Genomic DNA, 22,461 nt, shown 5'->3' with positions numbered 1-22,461 from the left:
CAGAGATAGAGATAGAAATAGATATAGAGATAGAGATAGAGCGGATTAACTAGAGTTTTCATTATAATATCACGCCCGAGAAGCATTGTTCTATGTGGCACATTAAGGCATGTGAATAAAATTAGGTCAAGTAGCGATTAACCTCGTGGAGGAGCAGCTATAGTACAAAGTGTAGCTGGCCCCGAGTTTGCCGATCCACCCAAGTGGATATGTCTCGACAGTCTCCGACGATGAGGAGAGTTTCAGTAAGAGTGAGAGTTGAGATATGATGACGCTGGCTTGTTATTTTTTTAAAAGACGTTGACAGTCTTGACACTATTGACAAACTTAATTTATTTTTTTTTTAATTGCTTACTAATAAATTCAACTTTCTGTTAAAAATCATAGTAAACAAATAGACACGATGAGATACTTGAGTAAATAAAATTTAAAAATTTGTTTTTTATGATTTCATTTGAATGGCGTCAGAGGAAAACATAAAAATTTTTGTAACATTTTATGATGTTTCGAAGATGAGACATTCCTGTGAGTGACGGGCGGAGATTTTGATTCATTTTCTGACACCTTTAAATATTTAATGGCATTAGAGGCAAATATATTAAATAAAATATGCTATTTTATGACGAGTTAAATGCTTTCTAATGTGGCAATCAAAAATAACAAACTTTGACTGACTGTTGGTTTAAATTCATGCTTGAATACATCAAAATTTTGATTGACTAAATATTGAAAATTTGATTTTTTTGAAAGATTTGAATTGTCATAGAGTATTAACAATTTTTTCTACATGAATTTTCAAAAATTGTAATAGTTTGGACCCTTCTAGTCACTCTCTATACATAAATTAGTAAAAATAAGTGAATATTTACTAATTCCAAGTGCAAACCAAACCACTAATTTCAAAAAGTGGTTCGGTTGGCACGCAGAATTAGTGAGTATTCACTTATTTCACTTATTCATGTTTAGAGAGCACAAGACAGAAAAATGATCGATGGGTTTTCAAAAAAGGAAATGAAAATTTGACTTTTATACAAATCAATTATGTACCTGACGATCGAAACCTTTTTCGCACAACGAAAATGAAAAAATTTCATGTAACTCGACTGTTTAAAAGCTATACTAGCATCTATCCGAAACATTTCAAAAATCTAGATCTATTAGATTTTTTACTTTTCAATTTGTTTTTTTATTTTTTTTCCGTGAAAAACCTTCCGATCTTCAGGTACATAATAAATTAATGAATCATGAGAAGAAGTATTTTAGTAATTTTAGTTTTTCACGGAAAAATATAAAAACAAGAATTTCAGTCTTACATAATAATGCGGCGCTTTGAATAGAAAACTAGAATTATTATCAATAATTATGTAAAAATTACAGTTTCAAATAGTAATTTTATTAAATAGAATTTCCAGCCGTAAGTTAATTTTGCAGTTTAAGATGTACTTTTAACTAAATTTTTAATATAATCCTGAAGCTTATTGATAGAAACTGTAATTATTATAGAATTTTTTTCAAATGTTTCCAATTTTCTATTCAAAACACCGCGTAAATATATGAAATTTTACTACCTGTGCTTTTTAATTACTCAGAAATTGATTAAAATAAAAATTTGAAATTCACGGTATAAATTTGAATATAATATTTATAAGAAAACAAATTTTGAAACAGACTATTCAGCACGTTTTTGACGTTGACATTTACTCTGATATTATTTCGTTCAGAAATAGTGAAGGGAATATATTTGTAAACATGAGATACAAAAAAAATATTAATTATTTTCTCTTTGAATAAATATTTCCTTTTAATAAATTATAAAATATATATATTTAAATATTTTTGCAATAATAGTGATAATAATTATAATGATGAAATAATATTTTCCATTCCGAAAATTAGATTCACGTTTTCCATTAAAACCATTCCAGTTGAATTAAACGTATCCACTCGAGTACAATTCAAAATATGTTATTACCTATATGGATATAATATATTTCCAATGTTAATTTATTTTTTAATTATACTGTTGACTGTTTAATACAAAATTGCTATTTGTAATCAACCAGGTGAAAATACTCTTTTATTTACCAGATGATAATTTTAAATTCATTATTTTTATATAAAACAAATAAACCAATTTATTAAATTACGACCTTTGTTATTTCAAACGAAAACGTTTTTAATTTAAATATTGTTCGTTGCTCCTGATTACTTTAATTCCAATTAATTGTTTCATATCTAAATATTATACTGAAAAAAAAAAAAAAAATATAAATATTTACTGTAGTAGGGAGACCGGAAAACTGAGCTCGGGAAGTTTATTTTTTTTAATTATACTAATGCAAAATCGTGAAATTTTTTCTCTTACAAATTTTCAAATGCTATAAAAAAGTGTTTTCTCAATTTCGGGCAAAATTAAGCTTAAAAAAAAATTAAAGAAATACTTTTTTTATATTTTTAATAAAATTTAACAAGTAATTTTCTTATGAATTTAAGCTAGAAGTCTGGACGCTCGCGCCGTTTTTCATGCCTATTTTTAGAAGTCTTTTTTTTTTTTTTTTTTTTTTTGAAAAAAATCGTTTTTCAAAGTCCGCTATTTTGTTATTTTTCGATAAAATTTTATAATTCTAGTTCCGACCAGAATGTCATTTTCATTTAATTAAGAAACCCCATAAGTCAATGACTCAAATAAACATATGCAGTTTTAGTTTTACAGAAATAATTTTTTTTGTTTGTTTATTTAAAATTCGCGCTTTTTTTGGAAATTAATTTCAGATGTTGTTTTACTGTTGACAGTTATGTGACTAATTAAAATGTTTAAATTAATTATTATTTTTTGTTATTTCTGAGTTCAAATACATATTTAATACTTCATTTTATCAGTGTAATAAATGATTTGAGTGGAAGAAATTTAAAAAATAATGATTTTATAACTTTTTATTTCCGTTTGGTTGAAAAACCCCATAAGTCAATCAACTTTAAATCATTTTTTCAAGTCGTTTCAATTAAAAAATTGAATTTTTCTCGTTTGAATCTTTTCCAGAGACCCTAACATTATTGTCTTCAATTATTTATTTATTATTTTAATGTCAAGTTTTACCAGAAAAATGTTTTTTGTGTTTCCTAAAAAGTTTTGTTTCCTTGACTTATGGGGTTTTTCAAATAAACGATTCAGATGTCCTCAAAGTCAAAATCACCCGCTCTTTGAATTTGAAATAGTGAAAATAGTGACTATTTACTGTTTACTAGTAAAAAGTATATCACTAATTCAAATAGTGGTATACTTTTGATGTTTTGAGTAGCAATAAGTAACTATTCACTGCCAAATAGTGATGGTCACGTGATTTTCACTAGTTCGCTTTTAGAGTTTTTTTCTTGGCGCCAACTTTAAGTGATAATAATAATAATAAAAAAATATTTGATTTCTTCAAAAAAAATTTTTACTGTTACCTTAAGATGTAAATAAAAACATATTAAAAATTCAAAACTTTTCATTAGTTCTTTCTAGAAGAAAAAAGGCCCCTAAAAATTGGGATCAAAAACGGCATGAGTTATCAGACTACAACTTAAGCAGAAATCTCATTTGCAATACACGTTATAAGTAAAGTGTTTTACAACAAAGAAAAGCAAAATTGACTTTTTAGGACTGACTATAGAAAAATTTCTATTCCTCTCTCTAATTTTTCAAAATTTTTTATCATCATCCATTTTTCGGCAGTGAATTTAACGACCAAAATGAGTCAGAAAAAAACTAATTTATGGTGGAACAAATAAAGGAATAAAATTTTTGTAAAACAATAAAAAAAAACGGATATTTGTCTGCTTCAGACAATTTTCTGCTTTACAACTGCTGAAACTAGTTTGCAACTTTAGCAAGTTACGGGGTCTTGATACGCCAACTAGACTAGACTAGATGGAGATGCGTCCATTTGCTTGGTCAACCGTCGAACTTTGCTCTTAGTACTTGTAGAAGATTATATTGCCGGCTCTAAATATAAACGAGATGTGAATTTGTTGTTTTTTTTTAAATTCCACCACTATCTAGATCACTAAAAAAAATTACCCTCATAAATATGTTTATCTAATTACTAATGGACAGTTCCAGCCACTTGAATTTTTATTAATTATCAAACATTTATTGCATTAGCCTTAACTAAGTCTATTTATCTAAAATAATAATATTTTAATACACATGTACACATAACGTGCTTATAAATTTTATTTAAATTACTTAAAGATACTTTTAAGTGAAAATACGATAAATGTGACTGATAAATATTCATTACGCTGACCGTTTGTCCAATCAACCGTGTATAAGTGAGAGTCAATTTTAAATCGACGCAGTGTTTTATTTCGTACTCTTTAGAGCTTAAAAAAAAAAATTTATAAATATGCCTCTAGCCACTCGTAAATTGGTCTGTTTAATTAAAGCCTTCTACTCTGAAGTTCTTTTTTTTTTTTTGTACAAATAAAGAAAAAAAAACTAGTTCTTCCGAGTGGATTTTGGAGCGTCAGTTATCGAAATCAAATAATCGATTGGGGCTTGTTAATTGTTAATGCAATCATATCTTTATATCTGTTTATATCAGTTACGAACGTTACGGAAACGAATCGGCTTATAAATTTAATTATTTTTAAGTTTATATATACGTATATATTAGGGTGTGCCATTTTGAGGCGATTTTTTTTTTTCAACAAAAAAACAGGCTGAAAACTTGTAGGAAGGTGAGAAAAGAAGCCTGTTAAAAGCGGAGCTCTTAATATTAATATTTAGAAGTGCCTATTTCTAATCTTCCATTTCCCATCTAAATAAAATGGAAAAAAAAAATTTGTATTTTGTTATTTTTCTCGCTCGGCATTCGCACCTCACATAAATAAGTCCATAGCTTATTGTTGTAGAGAATTTACCGCTCTAAAAAAAAGGTCTCTTATCATTTTTTGATAAATCCATCTATTCGAAAGTTATTGGAGCTGGAAGTCCAATCTATAATAAATTTCCAGATCTTTTTACTTTTCCAGCAAAACTATCAGACTGATAAAAAAATGTCACGGGACTTTTTTGTAGAAAATTTTATATCCTACAAATTATTTTCAATAAAGTTCATTCAAATTCCGCATTGTTTTCTAGTTATTTCCATTTTGATGTTAAGTTCTCAGAATAGATTAGAAGACTATTATTTTTACGAGCTTGGCATTGAAATAAAAATAACTAGAAAACAATTCGAAATTCGAATGAACTTTATTGAAAATAATTTGTAGGATATAAAATTGTCTACAAAAAAGGTCCTATGACATTTTTTTATAAGTCTGATAGTTTTGCTGGAAAAATAAACAGATCTGGAAATTTATTATAGATTGGACTTCCAGCTCCAATAACTTTCGAATAGATGGATTTATTAAAAAATGATAAGAGACCTTTTTTGTAGAGCGTTAAATTCTCTACAAGAATATGCTATGGACTTATTTATATGAGGTGCGAATGCCGAGCTAGAAAAATAAAAAAATACAAATTTTTTTTTTTCATTTTATTTAAATGGGAAATGGAAAATTAGAAGTAGGCACCTCTAAATATTAATATTAAGAGCTCCGCTTTTAATAGGCTTCTTTTCTTACCTTCCTGCAAGTTTTCAGCCTGTTTTTTTGTTGCAAAAAAAATCTCCTCAAAATGACACACCCTAGTAGGGGAGGGAGGGGCAAAAGGGGGTACTTAATGAAATACCAAGTTTTCGAGGACTCAAATATGCTAAATCTTTTTTTTTTAATGATATTCAAAGTAAATAGAAGAAATTTTCAGATACCGATGAAAAAAAAATTTTTTTTTATTTCTGCGGGCAAAGTGGGGTCCCCCTAAAAAAGGTAAAAAAAAGAAATTCCTGGATTTTAAACGAATTTGATTAAGTTAAATTTTTTTGTAAGTAATTTACATGAAGAAAAATTATATTTTACATGTTTATTGGATACAAAAGAAGAAAAAGAATTTTTGATAGTTTTTATCATAAAACGAACGTCATTAATATTTTTCAATTGACAATTGATTTTTGAAAAAGTTTATCAAAAAAAATTCAAAGTAACGCTTAATTATATTTACAGAAGTGATTTTAGAATGTTTAAAAACCATTTAAAATGTAAAATTTTTTTTTATCAAATTTTGGGGGTACCCCGTTTTGCCTGCCCTACCCCCTTTTGCCCCCCCCCCTTTCCTTATATATCTATTTAAATTTATTTTTTCTTCTATTAATGCAGAAATTTGTTTGCATTATTTTATTTAATTATACAATTTCATTTAAATTGTGTGTATTTGTTTGTTTTATTTCGTTTGGTGTAAAAAGTTATTGATATTAAATTTGTTACTGAATGAGTTTCCAATTACTTGGCTTCGGAAATTCAATACTAGTATTTCCTACAAGCTATGAACTAAATTAATCTGTAACTAGTTTTGATAACAATAAAAACAATTTTTTTTTTGACAGAAAGATATTAATTAATTTGTGAATTGAATGCAAAGTTTAATTTAGCGAATCTTCACAACCAAGTGTTGAAGTTATTAAAATTTCAAGAAGAAAACTGATTTTTACAACAATTTAATTCATATTTTGAATATTGTTATTATTATTAATTTTAATATCAAGCGACAGCTTTTTTTATTCACTAGCAATACCATCGATTAATTTTATTTATAAAATCCTCAATAAATGAAATTCACCGTAAATTTTCCATCAATTTTTCATTTTAAGTACTAAATATCTCAATTTATATTTTATTATTTTTAAATTCATTATTTTCATCAGAGGTTACGAAAAAAATATTAAATTAAAATCCAATAGCACGGAAGTGTTCACAATATTGGAAAATAATAGCAAAGTACTGAAAAAAGTTAAATAAAAACGTCGGAAATTTTGATGAGTGAATCAACACATATGATGATTTGTCCATAGAATTAATAAAATATGTACTGAGATTTTAACTGAGACCCTGGGGACAGGATTTTTAGTGAACGTGTCCCTCAAGTATTGTGTGTCATCTCGCGAGTCGCTTAAATATTCAGAGCGCGACTACAACTTCGTGGTCTGTATGTCATGTTCATCGGGCTTAAAAAGTTGAGAAAAAAGTCCACAATAGGAAGAAAGCAAAAACATATATGATACAAATCATACGTGCTTTATTTTCAAATGTATTTTTATCATGAGATAATAATGATAATAATAATCTGTTATCCCACTCGAAAAATTTCAATAAGGTCATTGAAAAATTGCAAGTCGTTAAAATTGAATGAGTTGTATTCAGAGGAACACACCCACCTATATATATATTTATTATAAATATATATATATGTATAGAGAGAGAGTCAGCAAAAAAGAGAAATGTGTTGACTCACCTAAGATACTCAAACCATTCCCCATTTTGTTGGGCCAAGTCTTCTTCTTCTTCTTCTTCTTCTTCTTCTTCTGATGCTGCTGTTATCTTCTATCATAATCATATTTATATTTCACTCTCGGCAGTGTTGCCTTCAACAGGTGTGCTCGAGTTGCGCACTCTTTCAAAAAGTACTCTGATGGTGGTTAGAGAGATTCAAAGCTAGCGAGATGATGATAATGATGATCATCACCGCGAATAATGCTTTTTCCACTAGATATCACATTTAGATACGCTAGACCAGATATTGTTGAAAAAATATATCTTCATTTTATTTTATACAGAAATATTATTTCAGCTGGTTTTCAATATAAATATCTCTTTTTTAGTATATATTTTATATAGAAATTTAATTATTATATTTGTCTTTGTAGTGGAATTTTCTGATAACATGTTTTAATTAGTTGAGTTGATTCTAAAAGTATCATTGGTACAAATGTATATGCAGATAAGAAAAGGGTGGCAAAACGGGTCACTCTAAAAATTAAGGAAAAATTTTGGTTATCAAAAATTGTTTTAAACCGTAACGACACTTTAAAAAGAGCGGTGTTAAAAATGGACTCATTTTAACTCCGCCCGGTGTTAAAATGAAATTATACCGGTGTAGGAGGCGTAATTCGGCGGTGTTAAAATACCGGTGTTAAAGCAGAGTAATACTGGTGTAAAAGCGGGATAAACTGCGTCCGCTTGGAGTATTAACTTTTGAAAATCGTCTAAAACACAAAAAATGTCAGTTCTTTATGAAAATTAATAAAAAATATAATTTATTAACAAGTATAGTGATCGAGTGAGTCAAAATATTCACAAAGTAAAATCTTTTAACACCGGTCTAGAATATTTACACCGGCGGTGGCGTTATTTTAATACCGGGGAATTTTTTTTAATACCGGTACAGAATATTTACACCAGTGGCAGCATTATTTTCACACGGCTTTCGGTGTTGAAATTTAACACCGCCGATTTTAACACCTACACCGCTTGGACTTACCCCGGTGATTTTTACAGTCTTTACTACATTCAAATTTTCTATAAATTATTTATCTCTGATGATTTTTTTTTTTTTCGGCATCTTTGTTTACTAAAAGTACTGTAAATCTCTTTTCTCACTTAGATTAGATGTACAAAATTTTTATTATAGTTATTTTTTTTTAATAAGAATAAAAAAAATTTTTTTGGGGATGGTCCGTTTCGGCCACTCAAAGAAAAAAATATTTTTTGTGCAGACTGAAAATTTGGTTCAATTACTTCAAATAGGAGCTAAAAAAAAAACATGATAATTTATTATATTCAAATACGCCCGCCTTTTTTATATATTCTGTAAAAATGTTTATACTTTTCATAAAAATTGATACAAATCTTAATGTTGAATGTTATTTAGAAAATTAAAATTATAAAATAAAATACACTATCAATATTCAATAAAAGGACTTATATTGACCTTAAAAATATATGAGGGTATATAATCAGAAATTGAAGAATTTTTATTTTATAAAACCTGACCATTTATAGAGAATAAAATTATATTAGGACATTTCTTTTTATAAATCCCTGACAAATTCAAGTACCCTTTATTGAATATAAAATTCCGAATCCTCGACAAATAATAGGGACTATAATAGCAGAAATAAAAATAAAAAACGTTAAAGATGGAATTTATTTTCGCACAAACGATTGAAATTGACATCCTTTTTTGACAATAGCGCGAACAAGAAAACCCGTGGAACTCGGCAATTGGATTTAGACGATTAATTACTTTAATACGTCTATTCATAATATGACAATACCACTGATAGTCTTTCTGAAATTCTTGCTTCAATTGTACCCTTGACTATATAATGAATTAAATTAAAAGAGATCAAATTTTTCTAAGTCATCTATTTTTTCATTTAATTAAAATTTTAATAATAAAATTAAATCATGTCCACTTATCACCGCAAGTCTACTCATTACTGATATAATTCAAAAGCACATTTAGCTTCAGTATTTAATCTGCTTGAACCCGATTTTAATTGGAAACTTACTCGACAACATTTTTGGTTACTAAATTAAAAAAATTGTTAAAATCCTATCTTAAGAAATAAAGAGGGAATTAAAATTAAAACACCCGTACAAAGCCATTTTAATTAAATACTCAATTATGTTTGAATGTGTACCGATAATCACTCACTACATAACAAAGGAATTTGTTTGATAATCCAATTGAAATTCCGATTAAGAGTTTCGTAAGACTGAAATAGACTAGCGTCAGAACAAAGGAATGAATACGAGTAATTTAGTATTGCAATAGCGCATGGCAATTATACGAATCCTATTTGTAATTATCGACAGCAACAATAAACTTGTACAGGTTTATCGTTTCTAAAGTGCTTAGAAGTCGTGAATATTGTTGATGATGTGGTTTTCAATGCATTTAAATCCGATGAGTGATCATACTCAATACATCCCATGCAACAGTACATATGTAAATTTACAGTTAGAGTTACACAACCGTTTGAAGCTTTCAAATCCACTTCAATACAAATATAATCCGCGGTTTTATTTGTTTTTAATTTACTTTTTACTACGAGTTTTGTTCATTTTGGGTATGAGTATTAATCAATGTATGTTTTAATGTTGCAGGTGAAACGAATGAAAAGAGAGTTAAATAATTATAATCAGCAGGGGTTAGAAGAGTGGCTGGATAGTGGCGCTAGAGGGAGAGGAAGGATGAGCTAGCAACATGTGGAAGAACCATAATCGGGGTGGCCAGTCCACCTGGTCGTGGATGTGGCTGTGGTTGTGGTTTATCGCGGCTGCAGTTGGCTCAGCATCTTCCGGTGTGCACATAAATTCACTCGACTCAAACAGTCCAGACACAGATGATCCGATAAGTAGGATAGCAACAGCCAATGCTGGGTCTCTGCCGGCTCATTTGAATCATCAGTCATCGGCAACCCTGAACATCGGTGGCCATAAAAATAATGAAATCCATTTTCTGCAGTTCACTAAAATTCAGTACAATGTCACGATACCGGAGAATTCGATCGGCAAGACTTACGTCTCGTCTGACGAAGAGAAAATGGGCATCAGTCTGCCCTATTCACTGTCGTCGTCATCTTCGTTGAAACGTGATCAGATAGATATTAAGTTTCGTATTGTGGGCGGAGATCGGGACAAGTTATTCAAGGCCGAGGAACGGACGGTCGGTGACTTTTGTTTTCTCCTCGTGCGGACTCGTACCGGGAATGTCGTCGTATTAAATCGGGAGCGTAAAGATCGTTATGTGTTACAAGTGCGGGCAACTTGGACGTGGAGAAATATTGTATCCAGAGGCAATAGTAATAACAAAGCGGGAGCTCCGGGAGCTGCAGGAGCAACGATTGTCCACCAGGAGACAGAAACTACAGTGGTTGTTACTGTACTCGACACCAATGACCTCAACCCGCTGTTCGTACCTAACGAGTATATAGAGACAGTTACAGAAGATACGCCATTGCATAGAAGTATCCTTAAAGTTGTGGCTGAGGATGCCGACTTGGGCAGAAATGGCGAGATATACTACAGCTTTGCCGAGGAGACTGAACAATTTGCTGTGCATCCGGTCACCGGGGTCATCACGCTCACCAGGCCACTTAGGTTTGTATTTACATTTCAATGACGACATGCTCCATAGAATTAGCTTTGCCTCTTAGTCTATACCCCACTAAACAATAAAAAACATAAATAATATAAGTAATACCCATTAGGAATTCATATTGCTACGTGCTGAAGATCGGTAACCTTTTCGAAATTATCATTTGTTATTCCGCAGATGTTTATACAATTTCCTGTTCACGTTTTATTGGTCCAATTATTTTACAGTATCTGCTTTACAATGCAAATTATACTTTAGCCAGACAATAATAAAGTTTTAGATTTGTTTTCTGTTCAAATATTTAAACTGACATTAGAAATTTCTAGAAGTAGGCTTTCCGATAAACTCCTGATATGTTGAATATTTATGATATGTTTTTTATGTTAAGCCTGTAAGGATATTTTTATAAATTTCTTGAATTTATACCATGGAAAACAATGATGGTTATTTTTTCAGATACGTGGAACGTGCCATCCACGAGTTAGTAGTCGTGGCAAAGGATCGAGGTGCCCTGGACCGAGGGGTCGGCACGAATCGGGCAAGTACGGCTAGGGTCACCATCAGGGTCCAGCAAGTAAACTTGTATGCGCCAGAAATATACGTTAATCATTTGCCGGACGTTGTAGAAAATTCAAATGCCGATGTGTATGCCATAATACGTGTTGTCGACCGCGACGAGGGTATACACGGAGAAATAGCCAGCTTGGACATTGTTGGCGGTGATCCAGATGGTCATTTTCGCGTGAGACCTGGTCATAAGCCTGGTGAATACACCATTGAAATTTTACATTTGCTAGATCGCGAAGGCGCGAGACAGGGTTACAACCTGTCGCTACGTGCCATTGACAGAGGAACGCCACAGAGATTTAGCCATAAAATAGTACCAGTTCATTTGTCTGACGCCAATGACAATGCCCCTGTTTTTAGTCATGAATTATATCAAGTTGATGTTTCGGAAACAGCACCAATCAATACCCCGTTGATTAAATTAAAAGTGACGGATGCTGATGAAGGTAAAAATGCACTTGTTTCGTTGGAAATTGTGGGAGGAAATGAGGGCGGAGAATTTCATGTCAATGCTGATACTGGAATGCTTTACACCGCGGTACCACTTGATGCCGAAACAAAAACACTCTATACGCTAACGGTTTCTGCGGTAGATCAGGGTAATACTGGAACACGAAAACAGTCGTCAGCAAAAGTTAAAATAAATGTTCTAGATGCCAATGACAATGATCCGATATTTGAAAATTCTGAAATGACAGTAGAAATAGACGAAAACCAACCGGCTGGTACTAGTGTAATTAAAGTTACGGCACGTGATAAAGACTCTGGTGAAAATGCTTATATATCGTATTCAATAGATAATATTGAAAAAATACCATTTGAAATAGATCCGTTTAGCGGTTTGATAAGAACCAAACAAGTATTAGATTATGAAACAATGAAACGTGAATATATATTATCGGTACGTGCTAGTGATTGGGGATTACCGTATCGTCGTCAAACCGAAATGCAATTACGTGTTAAAGTACGTGATATAAATGACAATAGACCGCAATTTGAAAAAATTGATTGTATTGTTCGAGTATCACGTTTCATTCCAATTGGCTCGGAGATTTTAACCGTTTCGGCGATCGATCTCGATGCTGGCAATATGATTAATTATCGAATTGAATCAAGTGACGAAGATTCGTGTTTTTCACTAGATTCTGCTTCCGGTGTATTGTCATGTATTTGCGATTTGACTGACATAAGTGCAACGGAAATGCACGTTAATGTAACAGCAACTGACGGCACACACTTCGCTGACATAAATGTTATACGTGTGCAGCTGGTTAATACCAAGAGAAACTTGGGCTCTCAAGGGAAAATACTTGACAACGAAACTGGTGCATTCAAGTGTCATGATACAGGTGTTGCAAGGCGGCTTACTGATGCTATCGAGCAAGCTGAAAAAAATAACCAGCCGTCACATAGCCATGATCGACATACGCTTACACCACGTCGTTACGGCGGGAATGTACATGCACCAGAATTCATTGACTTCCCGACTGAAATTAAAGTCAATGAGTCTGTTAAATTGGGCACTACTTTGGTCCGTATACTTGCCAAAGATCGTGACCTTGATTACAATGGCAAGCTGGTATTTGGGATAACAAATGGAGATCGTGATTCGGTATTTTCAATAAATCAAGAGACCGGAGATCTAAATGTTATTGGTCATTTGGACCGTGAAAGAGAGAACGAATACTTTCTCAATATAAGTGTTTATGATTTGGGCAAACCCCAAAAGTCAGCATCTAAAATGTTGCCAATAGTCGTGCTGGATGTTAATGACAATGTGCCAAAATTCGAAAAACCCCTGGCAAGTTTCAAGATATCGGAGAACGCGTTAAATGGCACAAATGTATTCCGCGCTAATGCTACGGATGCAGACTTGGGTGAGAACGCACGCATCACATACTCGTTAGTTACTGAAACAAAAGATTTTCGTGTTGATCCAGTGTCCGGTGTGCTGAGTGTTTACGGGAAATTAGACCGTGAGAGACAAGAAATATACGAACTTAAAATACGTGCTAGTGATAATGGTGGCTCGGGTGAAGTACCGCCACTTTATTCGGACGCTCTTGTTCGCGTTACGGTTGATGATATTAATGATAATCCGCCAACATTCCCATTGCCAAGTTACTCTGTTAAAGTACGTGAGGATATTCCAGTATGGAGTGTTGTGGCAATAGTCGAAGCCACTGACCCCGATGAAGGTCCCGGTGGTGAAATTGAATATTCATTGTCAGACACTATGGACAGTGAAGGCTACTTTAAAGTCGATCAACTATCAGGCACTGTTAGGACTACGAGGACACTTGATTTCGAACAGCGTCAAGTCCATACTATTACAATAGTCGCGAAAGATCGCGGCGAACCGTCACTGTCGTCGGAGACAATGTTGATAATTGAAGTCGTTGACGTCAATGAAAATCTTCATGCTCCTGTTTTTGACGACTACATTGTGGCGACAAGTGTAGCAGAAAATCAACCCGTCGGTACACTAGTGACAACAGTGCGCGCCAAAGACGTCGATCCCGCAGGTCCAGATTCGCGAATCGGTTACAGCATCCGCGGGGGCGATGGAATGGGACTATTTACTATTGATGACGAAGGTGAGTTATTAAAAAATGTATATTTTTGTTTAAATTTATCAATAGCGATAGATTAATTAAATATATCGTGTGTTTTTGACTGAAAAAAAAGTATTATTTCAATTTAACGATACTCAGTAATGGTCATTGAAGAATAATGGGCCTTCAGAGAGAGTGCAATGACAATAAATTCAAAGGCTGGCTGACGCTTCGATACCCAGTTACACATTTTAGGTGATAAAACACTGCAGGGAATGAAAGTGAGATATAGCCAGCGAATAAACGAACAAACGGAGGAAACAAGTGTAGACCACGAATCCGTGTCGTGGATCGGTCACGTCCGTGGACTTTCCCATGCTCATGGGGGCTCGTGTTACTAAATGTCTTTGTTCTATTACACGGTACTATATCTTCATAGCAGCCAGTAGTCCTCTATGGGAATATATATTGATCTTAGGGTTAAAAATAAAAAATATAATACATTGTCCGAAGGTAGATATGCATATTCACCGGATGCTAAATATTCATAAGTAAATCTCATGTTATAGGTAACACATATCGGTAATACGACACCACCCTGTTGGACTTGTAATATACGTATTGTGCATACTCTCGATGATATACACATATGTATATGTATATATAATATATATATACATGTGAAGTCTTGTTAATTTATTTAACTTGGCTTCATCACGTTCATCTTTCGTTACAGACAACTCATGAATCATTCATACAATCATCAAGTTAAAATATTTAGTAATATATAATACACTAGATCCTATAAATAGATAAGATAAAAATTATTTATTATTTTTATTATTTGATTCACTTGTTTATTATTCAAATTAACACTAATATTTAAGTTGAAATTAACACAGTTAGAAATTTTGTGTTAAATTCAACACAAATCGTGTTGCAAACGGTCGACAAACTTTAGTGTTAATTTAACACATCGCGTTTGTGTTGATTTTTAACACAAATTTTATGTTAAATAATTGAACACAAAACCTGTTATTTTGACAGAAAATTTGTGTAAATTTAACAGACTTTTCGTGTTAAAATTAACTAATAAATATAAGCACATAACCAAAACAACTCAAGCTTACTGATTTAACCTTGGTACAACTGATGTCAACGTAGCAAACAATCAGTTCGATTTTCTGTGATTTTTCTAAAAAACGGAGCTATGAATTATCCTCCCGTAAAATGAGAATAAAAAAGTCATTGAACCTGATCATAAAAATATGGAAGTGATCTATGATTATATTTAGTTGTAAATCAATTATAATCCAAGTTTTCTAGCAGACAATGCTGCTAAAATGCTTTGCTTGGTTACAGTAATGAAGAAACGCGCGGGAGTGTTTAGCTAAACAACACAAATTTTGTGTTAATTTTCGAATAACACAAGAAATGTTTTACATTTCAGATTTTCTAATCATTTAACATAAAAAATCTGTTCAAGTACAATAACACAAACGATTTGTGTTGAATTAACAGATTTCTGTGTTAAAATTTAACCAAATAATTTTTTAACACAAATACAAAAAATTTCTAACTGTGTATTTTTTAAATACACGGAAAAAAATTTCCTGTTGCTGCAACAGGAGGCAGTCATGTTGCAGCAAAAGGAAAAAATCCTGTTGCAGCAGCGGTATTTTTTTTTCCGTGCAATTTTATAAAAAATGATTGTCTGTAGATTTTTTTATTCGAGTAATAATCCAGCTAATTTAAAATATATGAACCTAATGCTATTCCATTGAATAAAATGAAAGTACGGCACGATTACATAAAACATGATGTCATATCTATTCAGACGACATTTTCCCCGATCAACAATTACTCTAGCGTACTTTCAATTCATTTCTCCAGTCAATCTACCGGTTAGACTAACGAGTCAACTAGTCTTTAACCGAATACACTGAGACATATGCGTGAGTGCGTGTGGCCTTACACTACCGCTATATATTTATACATATGACGTCATTTTCGCCGCCCTCGCAGTCTTCTTTCATAAACCGGTACCCACATTATTTCACGAGATGTCGACGCTCGCGGCGCCAAGTACCCAGCATTATATACACAGCTAAAGATTCCGAAGGGTTCTGTGTGGGTGGTAAGACAATAATGAATCCGATCACGTGATTATATATTTTTATTTTTAAATACATTATTTTTAACTCAGACATTTAATTTTAAACAAGTCATTACAGCGATTTTATTTTAACCGCGTGAAAATTTTAAGACAGCTGGCTATGAAAAATTACACGATGGGTTTAATTGAAGCGTGAATTAAATACGAGTTTTTCTACGGTTCAATTCAGCTGATAGCTTGATAGCTCAATCTTTCACTCTTATTTTTCTTTTATTTTTCATTTACTCACGTTTTTATTTCAAAATTATTTATATATAGATATATATATATATCGATCAAATGTTATCTAAGGATTGTTTCTATCGAGGTTCAATTGAAAATGATTGGCTAGATAGGATAGCACAGACGGTGGATTTGCTGACCTAGAGTTAGAGAGTAATACAGAGAAACCACAACATCAATAGACAACCAGCAGAGCATCTTCGATTTCTGCGGTTACTCTATAATTATCGTCTTACCGTTATCACCTCAGTATATCTAAGAGATGCTGGGTCACGTGGCTTCGGATATTAAACTATATTAATGTTTTAAATATTTAGTTTATGTACTCTGTAAAAAAGCGGGAGTGAATACGGATTTTATTTGAATCCAAATTCACTCCCGCATTCGGAGTTCCGGGGTTTAAAAAAAATCCGTATGCGGAGTAAATAGGGATTTTTTTACGGGAGTGATTTCGGAGTGGCGCGGATTTTATTTCAACTCGCATTAAATCCAGTCTGGAGTTTTATACTGAAATCAATTTATATTTGATAGAAATAACTTTTAATGAATTTCAATAAATAATTGATTCAGCTATTAATAATTAAATATAAAATATTATGCTTTCAGTTTATAAAATAATTCAGTAACTCGCTAAATTACAATTTCATGTGATTCATAGTGAAAACATTCAATTGTTTAACAGTAATAGTGACATAGTTTTTCGCAATTTGTGACTGAGTGAAATGATAAAAATTAAAAGTCGATTTCTTTAACTTCATAAGCATGAAAATTTTCATTATCAGCTGTTTATAATTTTTTTAAATTATTTCACGTGAATATATTCACTGAGAAAATTAAATAATAGCAATTACTATCTAATTATGGTAAAATTTTTACCATCAATCCGCTAGTAGTGAATACTATCTAGATGATTCCATAAATCATCTAAATTATAACAATTATTATAAATATGGTAAATGTTACAATCTAGATGATTTATACAATCATCTAGATAGTATTCACTACTAGCGGATTGATGGTAAAAATTTTACCATAATTAGATAGTAATTCCTATTATTTAATTTTCTCAGTGTAGAAAGGGAGCTCGTAATTACTTTCATACTCCATATAAATGACAAAGTATTGAAGACCGAACCTCTCTATAGATTAGTAATTTTTTTTATAATTAAGCGCATTCTCAGACAGTGAAATTTGGTAAACAAATTTTACCCTAAAAAATTTGACATTCACAATTATAAAGATTATACTGAAATATATTTTCCAAATTTCCTTTGACTCAATTACAATTACTCATTACAATTGAAAGTCATTGAATATTTCAAAAAAGTGTGTGGGGGGGGAGGCAATGACCTTAATATTTTCCAAAACTGTCCTTCGGAGTGAAATTCATTCTGAAGGAATGAAATAAATAAAAAAGCATCCATTCCGCATTTACATGGATTCCCTCTGAAAATTTTTTGCAGTGTATTTTTATTAGGGGAGGGTGGGGCAGAGCGGCCCCCCTGAAATTTTGACCAAAAAAAAAATTTTTTTTTTTCGACTAATTACTATAAATCCGATATGTTTGCGCATTTTTACCCCTACGCATGACATTTGGGGCAAAATGGACAAGCTCAAAATTTTGAAAAAGTGATTTTTTCATATTTTTATCGTCAAATTAAAAAAAAATTATTATAATTCCACATTTCTAGCCCTACGCATAACACCTGGGGCAAAATGGACCAGCCGAAACTTCCGAAAAAATTATTTTTTCATATTTTTCGGCCGTTTCTTTATGTAAGAGGCAAATTTGGTCACTAAAAATTTATAAAAATTAAATTTTTTTTTTTAGTTGATAAATTTTTGAAATAAAGTAAAATTATAGAATTGATTTTTTTTTTTATTAAATAACAATTAGTAATTAAGGTAATCGAGAGTGAACGATTTTTTACGCTTTAAAAAATTTTTTTCGAGTAATATAAAACCAAAAATAGTTGTCAAGAGAAAGAAATACATTCTTAATGATGAAAACAATTTAAAAAAAAAAAAACGAAAAAAAAAATTTTTTTTATCACTTTTTGAAGGGGGGCCGCTCTGCCCCACAAAAAAAAAAAATTTTTCAGAATTTTGGCAAAATGTCCATAAATTTGTTCGAAATAGGACAAAAGTAAAGTGATCATATGGTTGAAAGCCACAAAAAATAATAATTGGCTTAGGGGGGCCGCTCTGCCCCACCCTCCCCTATTACTTAAACTATTAGATAACTTTTTTTTTATTTTAGTCACCGATACCCCGAGTAAAGTAGAAAAATAAACTAATTCTTTTAAAAAATCCCCAATAGAAAATGAAAAAATTAATTTAGAGCGAATAATTCATTTTTTTTTTTACTCAAACTAAATACTGAGCGAATTTATAATGTTTTTATCTGTATACATTATGAAATATGTGGGAATTACGTTGGTGTTATGTAAAAACACTGTCACGTGACATGTTAATATTTTCGCTGCACAAAAAGCTCCGGCGTGGGCTGTATATGTAGTATGCAGCAGTTAAGACGAATAGAGAAACTTGGAAACCGGAGATAGAAGCATCCTTTATTGCTCGAGGGAGGCTCGACGTCGTACAAGTGCCGTGAATACTGCACGAGCCTCGGAAAAGCTTCTTCCGAGACGAATGTGCTTTTACCGAGACTGCATAGGCAAACTCTAAATAAAAATGAAGTAAATAACTCGAAAATCCAACTAAAAAAAACTATATGTAAAATTTTCTTGTAAGAAATCCCCCGTAAATTCTTTAACCGACTTCTATTTATTATTGAATTTTATTTTTTACAGCCGTTTTTTTTATGAAAAACTCGATTGATTGTTTAATGCAGCGTTAAACCTGCTCATTAAACTCAAGCTAATCAGGAAGTCATTAATATTTTTTTATAAAATAGTAAATAAGTTGAGACTAGAGTAAATAGTTTTTACTTCAATTTAACAGCAAAAAATTATTTTTTTCGCTAAAACCCATTAGATCAAATTAATTTCCGCATAAAATAGTTAAATGAGATTATTTTATGTGAGGTGATAGGAAAACAATTTACAGATTTAAAAGTTAAGATATTAAAGTCTAGTTTTTTTTATCCATTTAGCAACAAAATAAAAAAAAACAGATACTGGGTACCGAGTACTGGGAACGGGGTACAGAATAAAAACCGACTATTAAATCACTCAATCATTAAATTCAGCGTGAAATTAATATCCATGAGTACTGGATATAATTTAATCTCGATAAAAATATAAAATAAAAATGTTAAATTGAATAAATTTATATTTTGTTATAAAGTTATTATTTATTGATAAAGAAAAAAAATAAAGACAAAAGCCTGCGTTGAAGTTTAATATAAGTAGTACAAGCTGATGGATAAGAAGTTGGTTTAAAGTCCTGCGGGCACGTCTAGCTACCCGGATCCGTGGCGAGTTGAGAGGCTGAGGTAACCAGACAGCTTGTGGTACTTACACTCGGATGGAAAACCGGTTCCAGGCGCAATTTCAAGCTCATACGCACATCTCAGTCATTGACGAAAGAATAAGAAGGAAATGTTAAATGTTGATAGCCCGGATGTGATTTTTTGTTTTTCGGGTTCAACGATCGTCTTTATTACGGAGGGTAAATTTCACGCGGAATTTATTTTTATTAATTTTTTTCTGGTGTAAAATGAGCAAGTACCAGATTATTTATGCTCAAAGTCTAGGAAACGTAAAAATGTCAATGGTAACGTCTTTTTGACGTGGACTTTTATACGGGTACGCGTAAAAGGGAATGAAAAAAAGTTAGATATTCACAAAAGTCCAGGCCCGTGGTGGTTATATATCATCTGCAGATGATAGCATCGTATTGTGAAAAGCATTCGTTTGTATGCATTTATCATATTTTATATATGTGTTGAAATACTTTGGCGTCTCGTGTCTCTTTGACTATTGAATATATTTTTCAATTCTGCCGTATGTACATTTCTTTATATACATACAAGTCTATTTGTACATGTATCAATCAAAGTCATATATTTTATTATTTTTTAAAAATAAAATTTTAAAATACCTTTCAATATTCAAAATCATTTTTTTTTTTTTTCAAAATGATAAAAAGTATTTTCATTATTTAATACATAAATTTTTGAACAGTTTTCAAAATTCTTCAAAAACATATATTAAGTAAATTTACCAAAAAATTGAACTGTTAATTTTTTTTATCTAAAATTTCATTCCGATAAAATTTTAAGAAAAAAAAATTAATTTAACTTTTTTTTCAATTAAATAAACATTTAAAAAAATATGAAAATTTCAAATTTGATAAATTTATGAACTGTGAAAATTGTTAATATATATTCGAACATATGATAAATTTCATATTTTTATTGAATAATTTAATAAACTACATATTTTTTTAATTAAAATAAATTTAAATTAAAAAATTTTTTGACGCGAATAATATGAAATTTTTTCGCTTCGACACGAAAAATACTCAGCAGATTAATATTATAATTATTTTTATATAACCTGATAAATTGATGATTTTCCATCGCCCTTTTTTAAAATACCCAACACAGACATTTAAGTTAATTTAAAATATTTTATTTATTTATTAAAGCGTGCAATTTTGATTGTATTAAGCAATATAGCAATTACAACAAATGATAGTAGTTATTATACAAATGTATCTATATATATATATATTTTTGGATAACACGAAAATTCTATACCTTTAAAATTATTGACGGCTAACCGGATGGCTGGAAATAACGTATACAGTGATAATTGTTATTTTCCAATTAACGACGCGTTGCAGGAGGTGAATACACCGAAAATGATCTATATATAAATTCGCACCACACGCGCTTCGAAAATCCGTAGCCTACCATCCCCCGGCCCAACCCCTTTCTCACGCTCCTCATTTCAATCCATACAATTAATTCGTTACAATTGTTACAAATTATTAACCTACTTTTTTTTTAATTATTAAATAATAGCGCTACCTTTTCAACAATTTAATTAGCGAAACGCATTAACAATTAAAAATAATAAATTACCCCTATTTATTTGTTCATTTAATTTTCCTTTTTGTTTTACACTACAAAATTTTTTACTTTAAAAATTAAAACAAATTGTTTTTTATGATTATAAATAAATAGAGTAAATAATTTAAAAAATAATATTTATGAAAAAATGCACTTATTATTTTCAAAATTTTTTAAATGCGCATTTTTTTTTTAATTTAATTTTATTAGTGATTTACTCTATTTATTAATAATTTTAAGTTTTTCTGATGTCTGCTACATTCACACCCATAAGTTAGTAGACAATGAAAAATTTTCAGATTTTTTTAGAACAAGTCAATTACAAAACAAAAAAAACTGAAAAATACACATGTAGAAAATTCAAAAAACTATGGGTGCAATTTTTCTAAATATTTTTTTTTTATTATTTACCATTTTGAAAAAAATCAAAAAATTATTAGACGTCGGCTATCTTCAGTATCATGATTTTTTCTACTATACAAAATTAATATTTAAAATGACTAAAAAGTCAATCTGTCAATAAAACGATTAAACGCAACAATGATTTTATAAAATATTAAATATATGAAATTTCATCACAAAAAAACGAATTACGATTTCATAAAAGCTATTAATTTAAATGTTTTAAAACAAATTCATTTTAATGACGTTTACTTCAAATAATTTTTGAAAATCAGCAATCAAACTTTAAAAAAAAAAAAAAAAAATTATCCTCGAAAAGGTGCAAAACTGTCAAATAGTTAAGTAGTTTCGATTTGTTTCAGTGACTTGTCTTAGAGACTGATTGCGAAAATTTACGTCAGTATATAGATATATATATAGTTATATGTTTGAGTGCCTGTGGTATTTGAAACAGTGGGGTTGTTCTACTGAAAGC

General features: G+C 30.8%; 1 protein-coding gene across 5 annotated transcripts in view; it reads left to right on the top strand.

Moving 5' to 3' along the window:
* Nucleotides 1-22,461, top strand: part of LOC130677784 (fat-like cadherin-related tumor suppressor homolog) — a 220,038-nt gene that overhangs the window by 59,211 nt on the left and 138,366 nt on the right. For all 5 annotated transcript variants that reach the window (XM_057484646.1, XM_057484642.1, XM_057484641.1 and 2 more), the window contains exons 2-3: nt 10,030-11,025; nt 11,480-14,187. In XM_057484646.1, the coding sequence (XP_057340629.1) occupies nt 10,130-11,025; nt 11,480-14,187 (3,604 nt within the window). In that variant the 5' untranslated portion in view covers nt 10,030-10,129. The remainder of the gene's footprint in view (nt 1-10,029; nt 11,026-11,479; nt 14,188-22,461) is intronic.

This window comes from Microplitis mediator, chromosome 11, assembly GCF_029852145.1.
Source record: "Microplitis mediator isolate UGA2020A chromosome 11, iyMicMedi2.1, whole genome shotgun sequence".
Classification (NCBI taxonomy): Eukaryota; Metazoa; Arthropoda; class Insecta; order Hymenoptera; family Braconidae; genus Microplitis; species Microplitis mediator.
This window is presented reverse-complemented; position numbering and strand designations above follow the sequence as displayed.